Raw genomic sequence first — 13,114 nt, forward strand, 5'->3', positions numbered from 1 at the left:
ATTTTGAAATCAGAGGATACTTTGATGTAGACTGGGTAGGTGTTACTATTGGGTATTGTAGGTTTGCGAGAGGAAATCTAGTAATGTATAATTGTGTTATGGCCCGATTAAGCGTTGGAGAAGAATACAGAGCAATGACCCATACTACTTGTTAGTAAGGATCAAAAAATTGTTGTAGGAAATGGGGTTTGTGGTGAATCTACTATGTAGTTGTTTTGTGATAATTAGGCAACATCTCACATTGTAAAAAATTTAGTCTATCATGAAAGAACTAAACATATTGAAGTCAACTGTCACTTTATATTTAAGAAGGTTTCCAATGGTGAAATCTCTACACCATGTTTGGTGTCAGGATCCACTTGCCATGTGTTCACCAAGGCCCTTTCTCACAATCAGTCTAGACACATCTATGCTCCAGCGGGTCCTTGCTCTTGCTTCGGTGGTAGACTCTTAGGAGTTTCAACACCTGGTCAAGGGTTCGAGCACCCATAGGTGGTGAAATCCCACTATGGTGTGAGTGTGTGGCGGTGTGTGCGTGTGTGTTAAAAAAAAATGCTCCAGCTTGAAGGGGAATGTTAACATATGAGGATATGGGCCGTATAGCTGTACAACCCACGTAATGGATGTGGGCCATTCCATTGTATGACCCACTAGCTTCTTTATTATTATTATTATTCTTATTATTTATTTATTTTTAAAGTGTTTATACTGGATTGGGACTTGTTTGGAATAAACACCATTAGTGAGGGTATTTTTGTACTTTTTATCTTTTTTTTTTTTAAACTAATATAAAGGGAAAGAGTGGGGATGTCCAACCCTAACTCTTCTTCTTCTCTTCTCCCAACTTTCTCTTCCCTCTCTTCTTCTCTCTTCTTCTCTCTTTAATCTTATGGTTTTACAAAATATATCCCAACATTATCACAAGTATCATGTTTGCCAAGGTCACAGTGCACTGTGTCATTTAAATCTGAAATTCTCAGGAATTGGATATGAGAAAGAGTAGTTACAACTATAAAATATAATGATGTTAAAGTAGTTCCCAACAGCATCACAAGTTGGGTTAGCCTGGTTGTTGCAAAGTTCCTTACATGGAAAGTACTTGGTAGGTCTAGAGTGTACAATCCAGGATGTGTTCAAGTCTCTAGTAATGAAATCCCTTATCCTTCAACTGAAATTGGTACTACATTTTTTGAGGCTTTCAATATCGTTACATTAATCACGATGTTAATCTAGTGTCAGGTGTGCATTTCAGGGTTGTGGAATGGAGTGTTTATGTGGGCATGTAATTGTGATGAAAGTTTAATTTCTATTAAAAGGATAGCATCTTAATAAAATAAATGCAAGTGTATATTACTGGATGTTAGATGCTTTTAAATTGGTTGCTTTTCATTGAGTGACGTAGCATGTTGTACCTTGAAGTATGGTGGTGTTTTTTTCTGGGTGTTGTTGTTTTTTTTTCCCCTCATTGTCTTTTCCCTGGATCATGGAATATAGGTACCCAAAGCTGACAGAGGAAGACATTTCAAATCATTGCCCCGTCTGTCGTGGATTTTGCAATTGCAAGGCATGCTTGCGTATTGCTATGCGCAAGGTCTATTTGAAGTATCATGCAGTATTCTTATTTTACTGAAATCACTCCCGAGACTCCTCTTTCCACAGATAGCACATCTGATACTCTATTTATCATGGTTTAACTGCAGAAAACAGAAAAGCAGGTTAATACGGCCAACAAAATCCAGCATTCTCGTTATTTAATACATGCACTTGTACCATTTTTGACGCAAGTACATCAGGAACAAATGATGGAGAAGGAGATTGAAGCTAATATTCAAGGTATGGCCTGCCTGAGTGTTGTTATTATTTTTAGTTGTTTGCTTACTGGAATTTTTCTTTGGATAGGGTTAGCATCATCGTCTGACATAGAAGTTCAACAGGCAGTTTGTGCTCCCAATGAGCGTGCATTCTGGTAGGCTTCTTTACCATGAAAGTTGCAACATTTCTACTGCAGTTCATTGCACATCTCCTTATTTCCTTAGGGCCTGTTTGGTACTTGGGCTTAGATGGGATTAGGTAGGATGAAATTGCATTTGGTCCCATGCGGGATTTCTGGTGGATTTTGAAATCCACTACAGGTGCCCCACATTAATGCATATATTTTTTCCATGCCGTCCATCCATAGACGCCCTTTACACATGGCATTCTAGTTATATACATGTGCAAGTGATCAACATCCGTTGTGAATTTGGTTGGTTGGTTACAATTCCATGGTCCTACCAAACGGGGTTTTGCTGAATCCAGTGTTTTTCCCATAGCAAGAATTTTGTCCCAAACATGGGGATTGGATGGCCAAAATGCCATGGTATTTCCAGACATGCAATCACTGTGCAATAATGGTGTTAATCCCATCTAATACAATTCCATACCATTTAATCCATCGGTCCAAACAGGCCCTTATGCTTGCTCCGTGGTTGGAGGGCCTGATCTATAATATGATTATTTTGTGCAGCAACAACTGCAAGACTTCTATTGCTGATTTTCACAGAAGCTGCCCAAACTGTTCATATGATCTCTGCCTTAGCTGTTGCCGGGAGATTCGTGAAGGCAACTTACAGGGAGGTGGCAAACCGGTGGTTATAGATTATCCTAACAGAGGGAAAGATTATTTACATGGTGAAGATTCTACTGACACTATCAAACGGAGGAAAACATCGGGCACAAAGGAGAAGAGCTCTACAAATCATAATGGGCCAGTGTCTGAATGGAAAGCTAATGATGATGGCAGTATTCCTTGTCCCCCAAAGGAAATGGGTGGCTGTGATGATGGACTTCTTGAGTTGAGGTGTATCTTTCGAGACAATTGGCTTTCAGAGTTGGAAAGAAAAGCACAAGAAATGGCTGGAAACCACAAAATTGAAGTGCCTAATACTTCTGCCCAATGTTCCTGTTTTAGTAAGGATGGACAAATTGATTTTGGTAATGAGAACTTGCGTAAAGCAGCTTCCAGAGAAGATTCCATGGACAACTATCTATACTGTCCAACTGCTAGAGATATTCGAAGTGGAGAGTTGGGGCATTTCCAGAGTCATTGGATCAATGGTGAGCCAGTGATTGTTCGCAATGTTCTGGAGTTCACATCTGGCTTGAGCTGGGAGCCTATGGTTATGTATCGGGCATTTCGTGAGGCATCGAATTCCAAGTCTGGTTTTGAATACTTGGAAGTGATGGCTATTGATTGCCTGGATTGGTGTGAGGTTAGTTTTGTTGTCCCCCGCATACCACATGATTTTAGCTCTGCTATGTTTTGTTATTGCTATAGTTTGGTTTGTATTTACTCCATTCCTTGGACATGGATTCACACATATACAGCTAGAATGTGTCTGAACCCTTACAGGTCAAATCACTGTTGCACATATTATTTATTATGTTTTCTACTCATCTTGGTTAGCTACTTTTCTGTTGCAATCAGTGTGTTGTGAGTTGCTTTTTTCAGAGATCAAATGCTACACTAAATAAAATTGCCATTTGCTGAAATTTAGACGTTAGCATACACCACTGGTCCACTACACATGAAGAGGTGCTTTGACGGAGCTTTAGTTATCACAATTTCCAGGGCATGCTTAAATTTCGTCAAATGGCACCTTTTTAGGAGTGGCATTTGCTGGCCTGTGAATGTTGCTAAATGCTATTCCAGCATCCCTGCCAAACTGGTCAGTGGTGGTTCTTTTAGCTGTAACAGTTGCCACTGTCTCGAATATTGGGTTAATATCATTCACTTGTTTCTCTCATATTCTTTTGTTTCAGGTAATTCACATATAAATCAATCCTTTCCACTAAAACTTTTCACCTACTCAACTCTAACAGTGGATGATGACCTCAAAAGTTTTGAGTAATTGCCTTCAAAACGTTTTACATTTAAAAGCATTATTTTTGAGTTAAGTGTTTTAGGAAAAATAAGTTTTTAATCCAGTTCCCCCAACAAAACGAGTTTGTTTTTTGCCCATCTTCTGAAATATGCAGAGTTTTAAATGTTTAAGCAATTATGTGGAGGGTTTTTTAAATTTATTTACATACTAAGTTTATGACGGGTTTTTGAGAAAAAGATGTGGCAAAAGTTTGATACCAGCTGCCATGCTAACACAACCCTCCTTTATCTGGGCTTGTGACTGACGATGAGAGCAAAACTGTCTCTGGTGAGTTAACTGAGGATAGTCCATGATAGAGTCATATTGTGGATGGGAGTGTGTAGCCAACAACAGTTAGTTAGGATAAGGCTTAGGTGGCAGTGATGATAATGATGACCAAGTTTAAACAGAGTTTGCTATTATCTAGAATGGATTCAATTTGATTCAGGATCTTAAAGCATTCTTGTGAATAATAAAGCCAAGTGGTTAGAACATCAGTTTATCTTTCTGTCCAATAGGCTTTTATTTTCTGTTGCACTTTCTCTTTCTTTTACTGTGTTGCAGAAGCGTTGATCTTTTTGATGAGTATTTTTTTGCCAATGATTGTTAATTTCGACATGCATCAATGTTCCAAATCAGTGGATTATATCTAACAGTTGTATCTGTAATCTACGACATGCAGGGTGAAATTAACATCCACCAGTTCTTCAAAGGATATACAGATGGGCGACAGCATCTAAATAATTGGCCTCAGATGCTCAAACTGAAGGATTGGCCCCCTTCTAACTTCTTTGAGGAGCGCTTACCACGCCATGGTTCTGAATTCATCAGTGCATTGCCATATGAGGAATATACAGATCCAAAATCTGGTCTTCTTAATCTTGCTGTGAAGCTGCCAGAGAAAAGCTTGAAGCCAGACTTGGGGCCAAAGTCATATATTGCTTATGGTGTTGCTGAAGAGCTTGGACGGGGAGATTCTGTAACTAAGCTCCATTGTGATATGTCTGATGCGGTATGCTTTGCTCATGCAATATCTAACTGCTCGTCTTATTTTAGTGGTTAATAACTTGGACATAACTGAGAATTGGCCTCTTGATATCTCGGCCACTGGAAACCTCGCTGATTTTATGTAGAACTAAAGTTGGACTCTGTAAATGGAGCCCTAATGATAAACTGAGTAGACTTTTGTTGGATTTCTGAGTCATTCAGCAAGTTTTTGACATTTGTGTTCGCGATTTTATGCTGTTGTCGATGATAGTAGATCATAGGAACTGCTGTTTTTGGGGATTCATTGACCTTCAAGTTTGTTGATGATAATTACTTCATTACCTGCACTTTGTTATACAGATTTCGTATCCATAATGTGATTCTTCTTTTTACTTTCTGATCATTTAGCTTTGTTTCTCCAAATGATTTATGTTTAATTATCACCGAATGAATTTGCATCTGAGGAAAGGGTCATCTGCAAGAAGTCACCTTGGTCAAATATTTGGATTGAGCAGATGTCAATAATCCTGTATGGGCAAGATCACTTACAACTACAAATTATTGGTAGAGAAACCTGTTTGTTCCAAAAGTAGCATAAAAAACGCTGATACAGCCTGGTTCCGACATTTAAGGCCTTGTTTGGGAGCATGTGTTTGATAGGCATTGTCAATTACCAGGGAATCACCAGTTGTGTTTGGCAAACTATAATTGGAATCGACCAGTATCTATGTGATTGTGTTTGACAGCTGGTATTTGGAATGCATTGGTGGAGACATCGAGGGAGATGACTATGACTTGCGAATTGGTGGTGATCGGAATTGATGTGAAATGAAATCACATGGTTTTGCCCTGATTTAAAAAAGGGGGGCTTTTGGTGTACTTGATATGAATTGGATTCCAATTCACATCAAATACACTCTCAATCACACCAATACCACCCATTATATGCTCTCAAATGACCCCTAAAAGAAAGGAAAAAAATAATACTGCACTGATGTTTCTGTTCAAACGATACTTTCAAATTGGTCTACTTCTCTTCTATCTTGAAAGATACACAAGGTACTTCTTCCGCTTCTGACTTTTCCCTTTAATGCACTAATGTCCCCCTTTTACCTTATGACTCAGGTGAATGTTTTGACGCATACCTCTGAAGTAAAGCTTAAGCCTGAACAGATTTCAGCCGTAGAAGAGTTGAAGAAGAAGCATCGTCTTCAAGATGAAAGAGAACATGCCTTTGCTGTTCAATGGATGAAGGAGAAGTCTGGCAAAAAGAGGACGGTACCAGTGGCGGGAAAATCAGTGGCAGGGATGGATGATCTCCAGTCAAATGCTATTGCTACTGATGGTGAGTTGCCTCTATTCCAAGCTTCCACTTCAAAAACTGGTCCATCTCTTACCATACCTGCTGCAGAAAATACACAATCTGATGTCGGCTGTGATGATAGAAAAGGAGTTGCCATTGCTTTTGACACAGAACCCAAAATGAACAAGTTAGATGTCTCAGATGCAGGCCAAAAAGATGAATCTGCTAGTGCATCTAGTTTCAAAGGTGATATGAATGCAAAACTTGCTGATATCAAAGAAGAGGATGTAGGAGAGAGTGGGCAAATAGAAGGTAATGGCACTGGTCTGTCTTGCACAGTGACTGCAATTGATAAACAATCCAATAATGGCTTTGATGTGCAGAAGGGAGGTGACATTGTCTTTGATGTTGAACCTAAACCAAGTGAGTTCAATGTTATGGCCGGGGGCCAAAAAGATAAAGAGGTTGGTCTCTTTGATTTCAAAGCTGAAACAAGTGAAGAGTGTGTTGGTACTGAAGAACAGAATGTGGGTGAGAGTGCTTTGTTTGCTGCAAAAACTAGATATGTTCAAGAAACTGGTGGGATTGGGCTTGTTGCAGGCATCAAAATTGGAAGCAGTGATAATGCTGATGTTTTAATTGGGCAAGCTGTAGGCATCAAAACTGAACGTAGTGAAGACGTTACCATGGAACCTGTACCAATTGAGATTGGTGTTGTTGTTGGAGGCCAGAGAGATAATGATGGTGTTTCAGTTGGTCAACATACGAGCATCAAAATTGGAAGCAGTGAAAAAGTTGCCACAGAACCTTTACCCAGCAATGTTGTGGTTGGAGACCGGGAAGATAACAATGCTGGTGTTTCAGATAGGCAACTTGTAAGCATCAAAATTGAAAGAAGCGAGGATGTTGACACTCTGCATGTACCCACTGGGTTCGATCTTGCAGATGGAGACCAAACAGATAAAGATTCTGATGTTTCAGTTGGGCAAGTCAACAGCATCGAAATTGCAAGCAGCGAAAAAGTTGCCACAGAACCTCTACCAACTGATGTTGTAGTTGGAGACAGGAAAGATAATGAAGTCAGTGTTTCAGTTGGTCAAGTCATGGACATCAAAATTGGAAGAAGTGAGGAAGTTGATACTCTACCTGTACCAATTGGGCTTGATGTTGCAGTTGGAGACCAGAAAGATAAAGGTGCCAGTGTTAGTGTCTCTGATTTGAAAGCTGAAACACGTAATGAACTTGCTGGTACACGAGCCATTGACACTCTGCATGTACCCACTGGGTTCGATCTTGCAGCTGGAGACCAAACATATAAAGATTCTGATGTTTCAGTTGGGCAAGTCAACAGCATCGAAATTGGAAGCAGCGAAAAAGTTGCCACACAACCTCTAACAACTGATGTTGTAGTTGGAGACAGGAAAGATAATGAAATCGGTGTTTCAGTTGGTCAAGTTGTAGGCATCGAAATTGGAAGCAGTGAGGACGTTGATACGCTACCTGTACTGATTGGGCTTGATGTTGCAGTTGGAGACCAGAAAGATAAAGGTGCTGGTGTTAGTGTCTCTGATTTGAAAGCTGAAACAAGTGAAGAACTTGCTGGTACTGGAGCTGTTGATGTTTCAATTGGGAAAGTTCTAGGCGTCAAAACTGAGAGTACTGAAGGTGTTGATATTGAACCTGCACCAATTGAGTTCAATGTTACAGTTGGGGATTGGAAAGATGAAGATGCTGGTGTCTCTGATCTAAATGCTGAAAGTGAGGAACTTGCTGGCACTGAACAGAGTGTGGGAGATAGTGGTTTGTTTACTTCAAAAACTGGAGGCCTTCCAGAACACAGTGGGATTGGGCACATCACAGGCATGAAAATTGAAAGCTGCAAAGATTGTGATGTTTCAGTTGATGAACAAAAGGTAGAAAATGGCAAGTCGTGCTTCAAAGATCAGCAGCTTTCCATGATGGAAGAGGTACAAGAGAGGCACGAGTCTGAAGTTACAAGTCGGCTTGGTCATGTAGTCCAGGTTGATCAGCAAATGGTTAATTTAGTCCCGGCGGATCAGCAGCTTTCTATACAAGACGAGTTACAAGAGAGGCACTGGTCTGAAGATACAAGTGGGCATCCTGTTGTAGTCCAGGCAGATCAGCAAATGGTTGATGAAATGCAGATGGAACCATCTGTGAGGAAAGGCATGTTAGAGATTGATGGTGTTGGGTTGCTTGCCACCAATGCAGAGTTGAACTGTGTTGAATCACATACCATCGCCAATGGAATGTTCACTTTACCTGAGGGTTCTGTAACAGTAAATGAGCTGTCTCATGTGATGCCTGCAATTCATCAACAGCCCGGTGATGCACAAGATGGAGGGGATGCTGCTTCATCTTATATTATGACTGTACCCCCAGAAACACACGAGATTCAGAATGGTAGGGAAGAGGGAGAAAATGGTTTTTCTGGTCTCCCATCAGAAGAGGGAATTGATGATAATGTTGGGGGAAAAACTGGAAATGAGAATAATACTCTTGAAGATTCTGAAAAGTGTGCGGGGCAGAAGCAAGATGGGGGTAAAAAGAGGAAGAGGGGGAGACCCCCAAGACGTAGCAACAAGTCTGGATCCAAATCGGCAATGGTGGGTGCTGTCAGGAAATTACAGAATAAGGGCGAGTGCAGTTCTTTTTCTGATCAAGTCGATAGCTGCAAAGAAATTGACACAGAAGGGGATGATGCTGTTAGGTCTGACAATATGGGGGAAAAAACAGGTAGTGGGAATAAGAAGAGGAAGATGGGGGTAAGAAGAGGGCAGAAGCAAGATGGGGGTAAGAAGAGGAAGAGGGGGAGACCCCCAAATTCTGGCAACAAGTCTGGACCTGAATCAGCAATGGATGGTGCTGTCAAGAAATTACAGAATAAGGGAGAGCGTAGTTCTTTTTCTGGTCAACTTGATAGCTGCAAAGAAATTGACACAGAAGGGGATGATGCTGTTAGGTCTGATTATATGGGGAAAAAAACTGGTAGTCGGAATAATATGCCTGAAGATTCTGAGAAGAATGGAGGGCAGAAGCAAGATGGGGGTAAAAAGAGGAAGAGGGGGAGACCTCCAAGGTCTAAAGAAATTCATACAGATGAAGGGGATGGTGCTGTTAGGTCCAATAATAATACAGAAACTAGTGAAGCAAACAAGTCTTTGATTGATGAGGGGAAGGGGGGAAGTGGTTTCTCTGCTTTCCCAACAAAAAGGGGAATTAAGGCCAATGTGCGTAACAAAGCTGGTAGCTGTGGAAATATTCTTAATATTTCTAAAGAGAGTGCTGAGAAAGAGGAGAGGAAACCTCCAGTGAAACCTGTAGTTTCCAGCAATAATGCAGGATCCGATGAAATGCCAGATGGTGCTCTCTGGGACATCTTCCGGAGAGAAGACAGCCCTAAGCTTCAGGAATACCTTAAGAAGTACTCAAGAGAGTTCAGACACTTCCACTGTGCTCCTGTAGAGCAGGTAATCTCGCATTGGATGTAAAAATGTATGTTATGCTTGTTGATGTTTTAATTGTAATTTACACTGTTATATGATCAGGTCATTCATCCCATTCATGATCAGTCCTTCTATTTAACTATGGAGCACAAAAGGAAGCTCAAGGAGGAATTTGGTTAGTTTGGCTGGCTGTATTAGTTTTTACTATCGATTAACCATTTTATTTCTGCTGGGACACTTTGTGACCGATTACTTAATTGGATCGTTGGGCATTTGTGTAGGAATTGAACCGTGGTCTTTTGTCCAAAAACTTGGTGAGGCAGTCTTTATTCCTGCAGGTTGTCCTCATCAAGTCAGAAATCTCAAGGTAGGCAAACCCCTAATGTGAGATGGTACTGTGTTTTCTTTCTTTTCCTTGACCAGTGGCAAAACTCCTATTAGAAAAGCAAAAGAGGCATCGTAAGGGCTGGAAGGCAGTCCCAATACAAAGAGGGGTCCTCCCACAGCCTGCTTTTGTTTTTCAATCACAGATCTCGACTCGTGTCGATCTTTTTTTTTTTTTTTTTAACGTCTGATTCCCAATTCCCAGTGCAAGATAAGCTGAGCTCTGTATTGACAGCCAGACTGCTGGAAAACCGTCGTAATCTAAGAACTTCATGCATCTTATGAAACTTACTTTCATTCTGTGCAGTCATGTATAAAGGTTGCGCTTGACTTTGTCTCACCTGAAAATGTCCACGAGTGCTTCCGGTTGACTGAAGAGTTCCGTAAACTTCCCCAGGATCATCGCGCCAATGAAGACAAACTAGAGGTATATATCTAGTCATGTCTTCATGTATTTATCCATTTGTGCTTGCAATCCATTTGTGCTTGCATGTGTAGCATGTGTACAGCATATAAATAAATACAAAAGTATTGCGTTATTAAGACTCCACAGGACTCATGGTTCAGATCGCTCATCTCTGTGCAATAGCATGTCCACCTTTCTACAATGGCTTTACTTGTGTTGCTCCATGTAAAACAGATAAAGAAAATGATTCTTCACGCAATTGACCGAGCAGTGGGGGATTTAGAAGATCCTGAATCCAACAGGATGTGAGTAGCTTGAAACCTCAATGGAAGACATTTGAAGCCTAGTTTCATCAGTGCACTTAACAAAATGGGAAGTTCCATGTCCCCCTGACCATCTTGTATGTTGTTTCAGCTCTAATACTGATGCACGGAAAAAGAACAAAGCAGTAAGAAAGAAGGGAAATAGCGCTAAAAAGAGAAAGCGAGGCAAACATTGATATATGTGGGGGCCCCACATGCACCAATCACTGTGCGATGAGGTGTTTGTTTTCTTCTTTTCTTATTTTCTTTCCTTCTTTTATTTTTATTTTTGTAACCTTTTTGTGATAGATTATGGGGCTGATGCATGTATTATGCGTAGGAGCGGGGCTGATCTCATGTACAAGGAATACTATGTATGTAAAAGAGTAAAAGGTATGATGGATGGATTAGGAGTGCTGGATTTTGGAAGTCAACGTAGGAGATACGCCAATGAAATCTTCTTAGGAGTCCTGAAGATTTGGAGCCTAGGAAAAGGAGGCTCCAGTTAGTGAGGTGGGGAGCCTTTTGTGGGCTGTCATTTGTTAGCAAGTGTGGGTCTCATTAATATTACCAGAACTACAGTGAAAATGGGGAAAAGTCAGGCCGGATGGATGTTTTTCTTTAAACCTGTAACTAAGTCAATGGGAAAATGTAGGGTAAAATACGATTGAAATAAAAGAAAAACAACACTCCTTATATATAAACAGCAAGTGAGAAGTCTCTCGTCTTGTCTAGGTGGAGTTTTACCAATTCGTCTCGAGTTCTCTTTTGATGATTCTATGCAAACACTCAGTTTGTTGGATCTTCCTGCATTAGGTATTGCAGATGAAGGCCAGAAGTCACTGACGTATCATCTTGATCCACAACGACCATCTGACATCTTTGACCGTTGCTTCCAGCATCATCACCTGCATCATGAAAAGTCAAAGCTGCCTCCAAACAAGCTGTCCCCTACCGAAGCATTCAAATGCCGCGTTGAACAGAATTAAGTTTGTCTCCGCTGCTGATGATATTCACTTAGGTTCTATGTAAAACTGCAGAAGCTGTTTGTATGGCCCACCATGCATCTCTACTGCAGTCGCTTCCTATTTTGTGCAGAAAGTGAGTGTTTGCCACATCCCTTTTCTCATTGTTTGTTGTTTGAACATATGCTGCGTGTTGAACAGCGGAGTCAGATTTGGAAGTTTTTGTTATTTTTATTTAAAATATTGCTGTAATATGCATGTTTGTATCTCTGGCTATTAAACTATCCATGGAAAAGAAAACCTCCTTTTTTGATTTTGCTATACAATGGGAAAAGAGTGTCCGATTTGTTTGGTGACCAGAATGTTTGCATGGGGTCCGATCTAGTGGGGCCCATTGGTGTACGGTTCTGAGTTTAAATTCGGATACTGTTCTATCTTTTCTATCTTTTATGCTGGTCCGATCTTACATTTCTAGACTTATTAAATATCCGATTCAAAATCCCCCAATATTTCTTAAACTTCGTTCCAAGACTAGCCGTAAAAATGTCCACGGCTGCCGACAGCTCCTTTCGTTGTAAGTAGTATAGATGTAGGCTTGTGCGTTAGCAGCCCTACTTGAAATGGAATCCTACATGCGAGGAAAGCTTTCGTGCTCATTCGAGAGAGAGAGAGAGAGAGAGAGAGAGAGAGAGAGAGTAGATAAGCGGTTTGGATCATGGAACCATGGGCCCCACGTGAAGTTAATCATGAGGTCAAATGATGTAGGTTTGCTAATGATCCGGCCCTGTAATGGCTCCAAAAAATCCCCAGCATGTCTTGAGATTATGAAATTGCCATGTGAATCGATTCTTGCGGGGATGGACCAAGCACGCTTTAGGCTACCGCGTGACATGGATTCCAAAAGGAGGACGTTTTCGTGTCAGTCGGCTCTCTCTCGCGTAGTGCCATGTGGCTGTACAATAATATGATCTGAATTGTCCATCAGGTCGGCCCCACCACGTAGCATTATTTCTAAATGGAAGACATTTTATACAAATCGAGCCTGTTGGCCTTATCTGGCCTCACAATGCTATGATCTAATTGTCCATCTAAAGGGCCCCAACGTTGCCCATGGTCCTAAAACTTAAACGTCTCTAATTGGATAGCCTCAGCGCAGAGGCAAGCCACCGCCCTGTCCAATCATTCCCCCGAACTCTCATGCGAGTGGTTGCCCACTTCAGACGAGTACACCTGCTTAATTTACCATCCAGGGCATTTTCATTGTGCTCCCCACAGATTGAACGGACCGGATCTCGCACAAGTTTGCCATGTCGACATGCGTGCGGCTCCCCTCACCATCCCACTCGCATGGACAGGACGGGTTTTGCGTCCTACCCTGCCGTCTCCAGCTGGGAACTG

At 41.2% G+C, this 13,114-nt stretch overlaps 1 protein-coding gene across 1 annotated transcript in view; it reads left to right on the forward strand.

Moving 5' to 3' along the window:
- LOC131224705 (uncharacterized) overlaps window positions 1-12,053 on the forward strand; it is a 45,636-nt gene extending 33,583 nt beyond the window's left edge. Inside the window, exons 3-14 of the mRNA XM_058220015.1 lie at window positions 1,495-1,591; window positions 1,701-1,833; window positions 1,900-1,966; window positions 2,507-3,251; window positions 4,585-4,914; window positions 6,015-9,683; window positions 9,762-9,834; window positions 9,941-10,026; window positions 10,351-10,470; window positions 10,684-10,754; window positions 10,864-10,990; window positions 11,568-12,053. Coding sequence (XP_058075998.1) covers window positions 1,495-1,591; window positions 1,701-1,833; window positions 1,900-1,966; window positions 2,507-3,251; window positions 4,585-4,914; window positions 6,015-9,683; window positions 9,762-9,834; window positions 9,941-10,026; window positions 10,351-10,470; window positions 10,684-10,754; window positions 10,864-10,948 — 5,476 coding nt within the window. The 3' untranslated portion in view covers window positions 10,949-10,990; window positions 11,568-12,053. The remainder of the gene's footprint in view (window positions 1-1,494; window positions 1,592-1,700; window positions 1,834-1,899; window positions 1,967-2,506; window positions 3,252-4,584; window positions 4,915-6,014; window positions 9,684-9,761; window positions 9,835-9,940; window positions 10,027-10,350; window positions 10,471-10,683; window positions 10,755-10,863; window positions 10,991-11,567) is intronic.
- Window positions 12,054-13,114: the final 1,061 nt, after the last annotated feature.

The sequence above is a fragment of the Magnolia sinica genome, chromosome 2 (assembly GCF_029962835.1).
Source record: "Magnolia sinica isolate HGM2019 chromosome 2, MsV1, whole genome shotgun sequence".
NCBI classification, from domain to species: domain Eukaryota; kingdom Viridiplantae; phylum Streptophyta; class Magnoliopsida; order Magnoliales; family Magnoliaceae; genus Magnolia; species Magnolia sinica.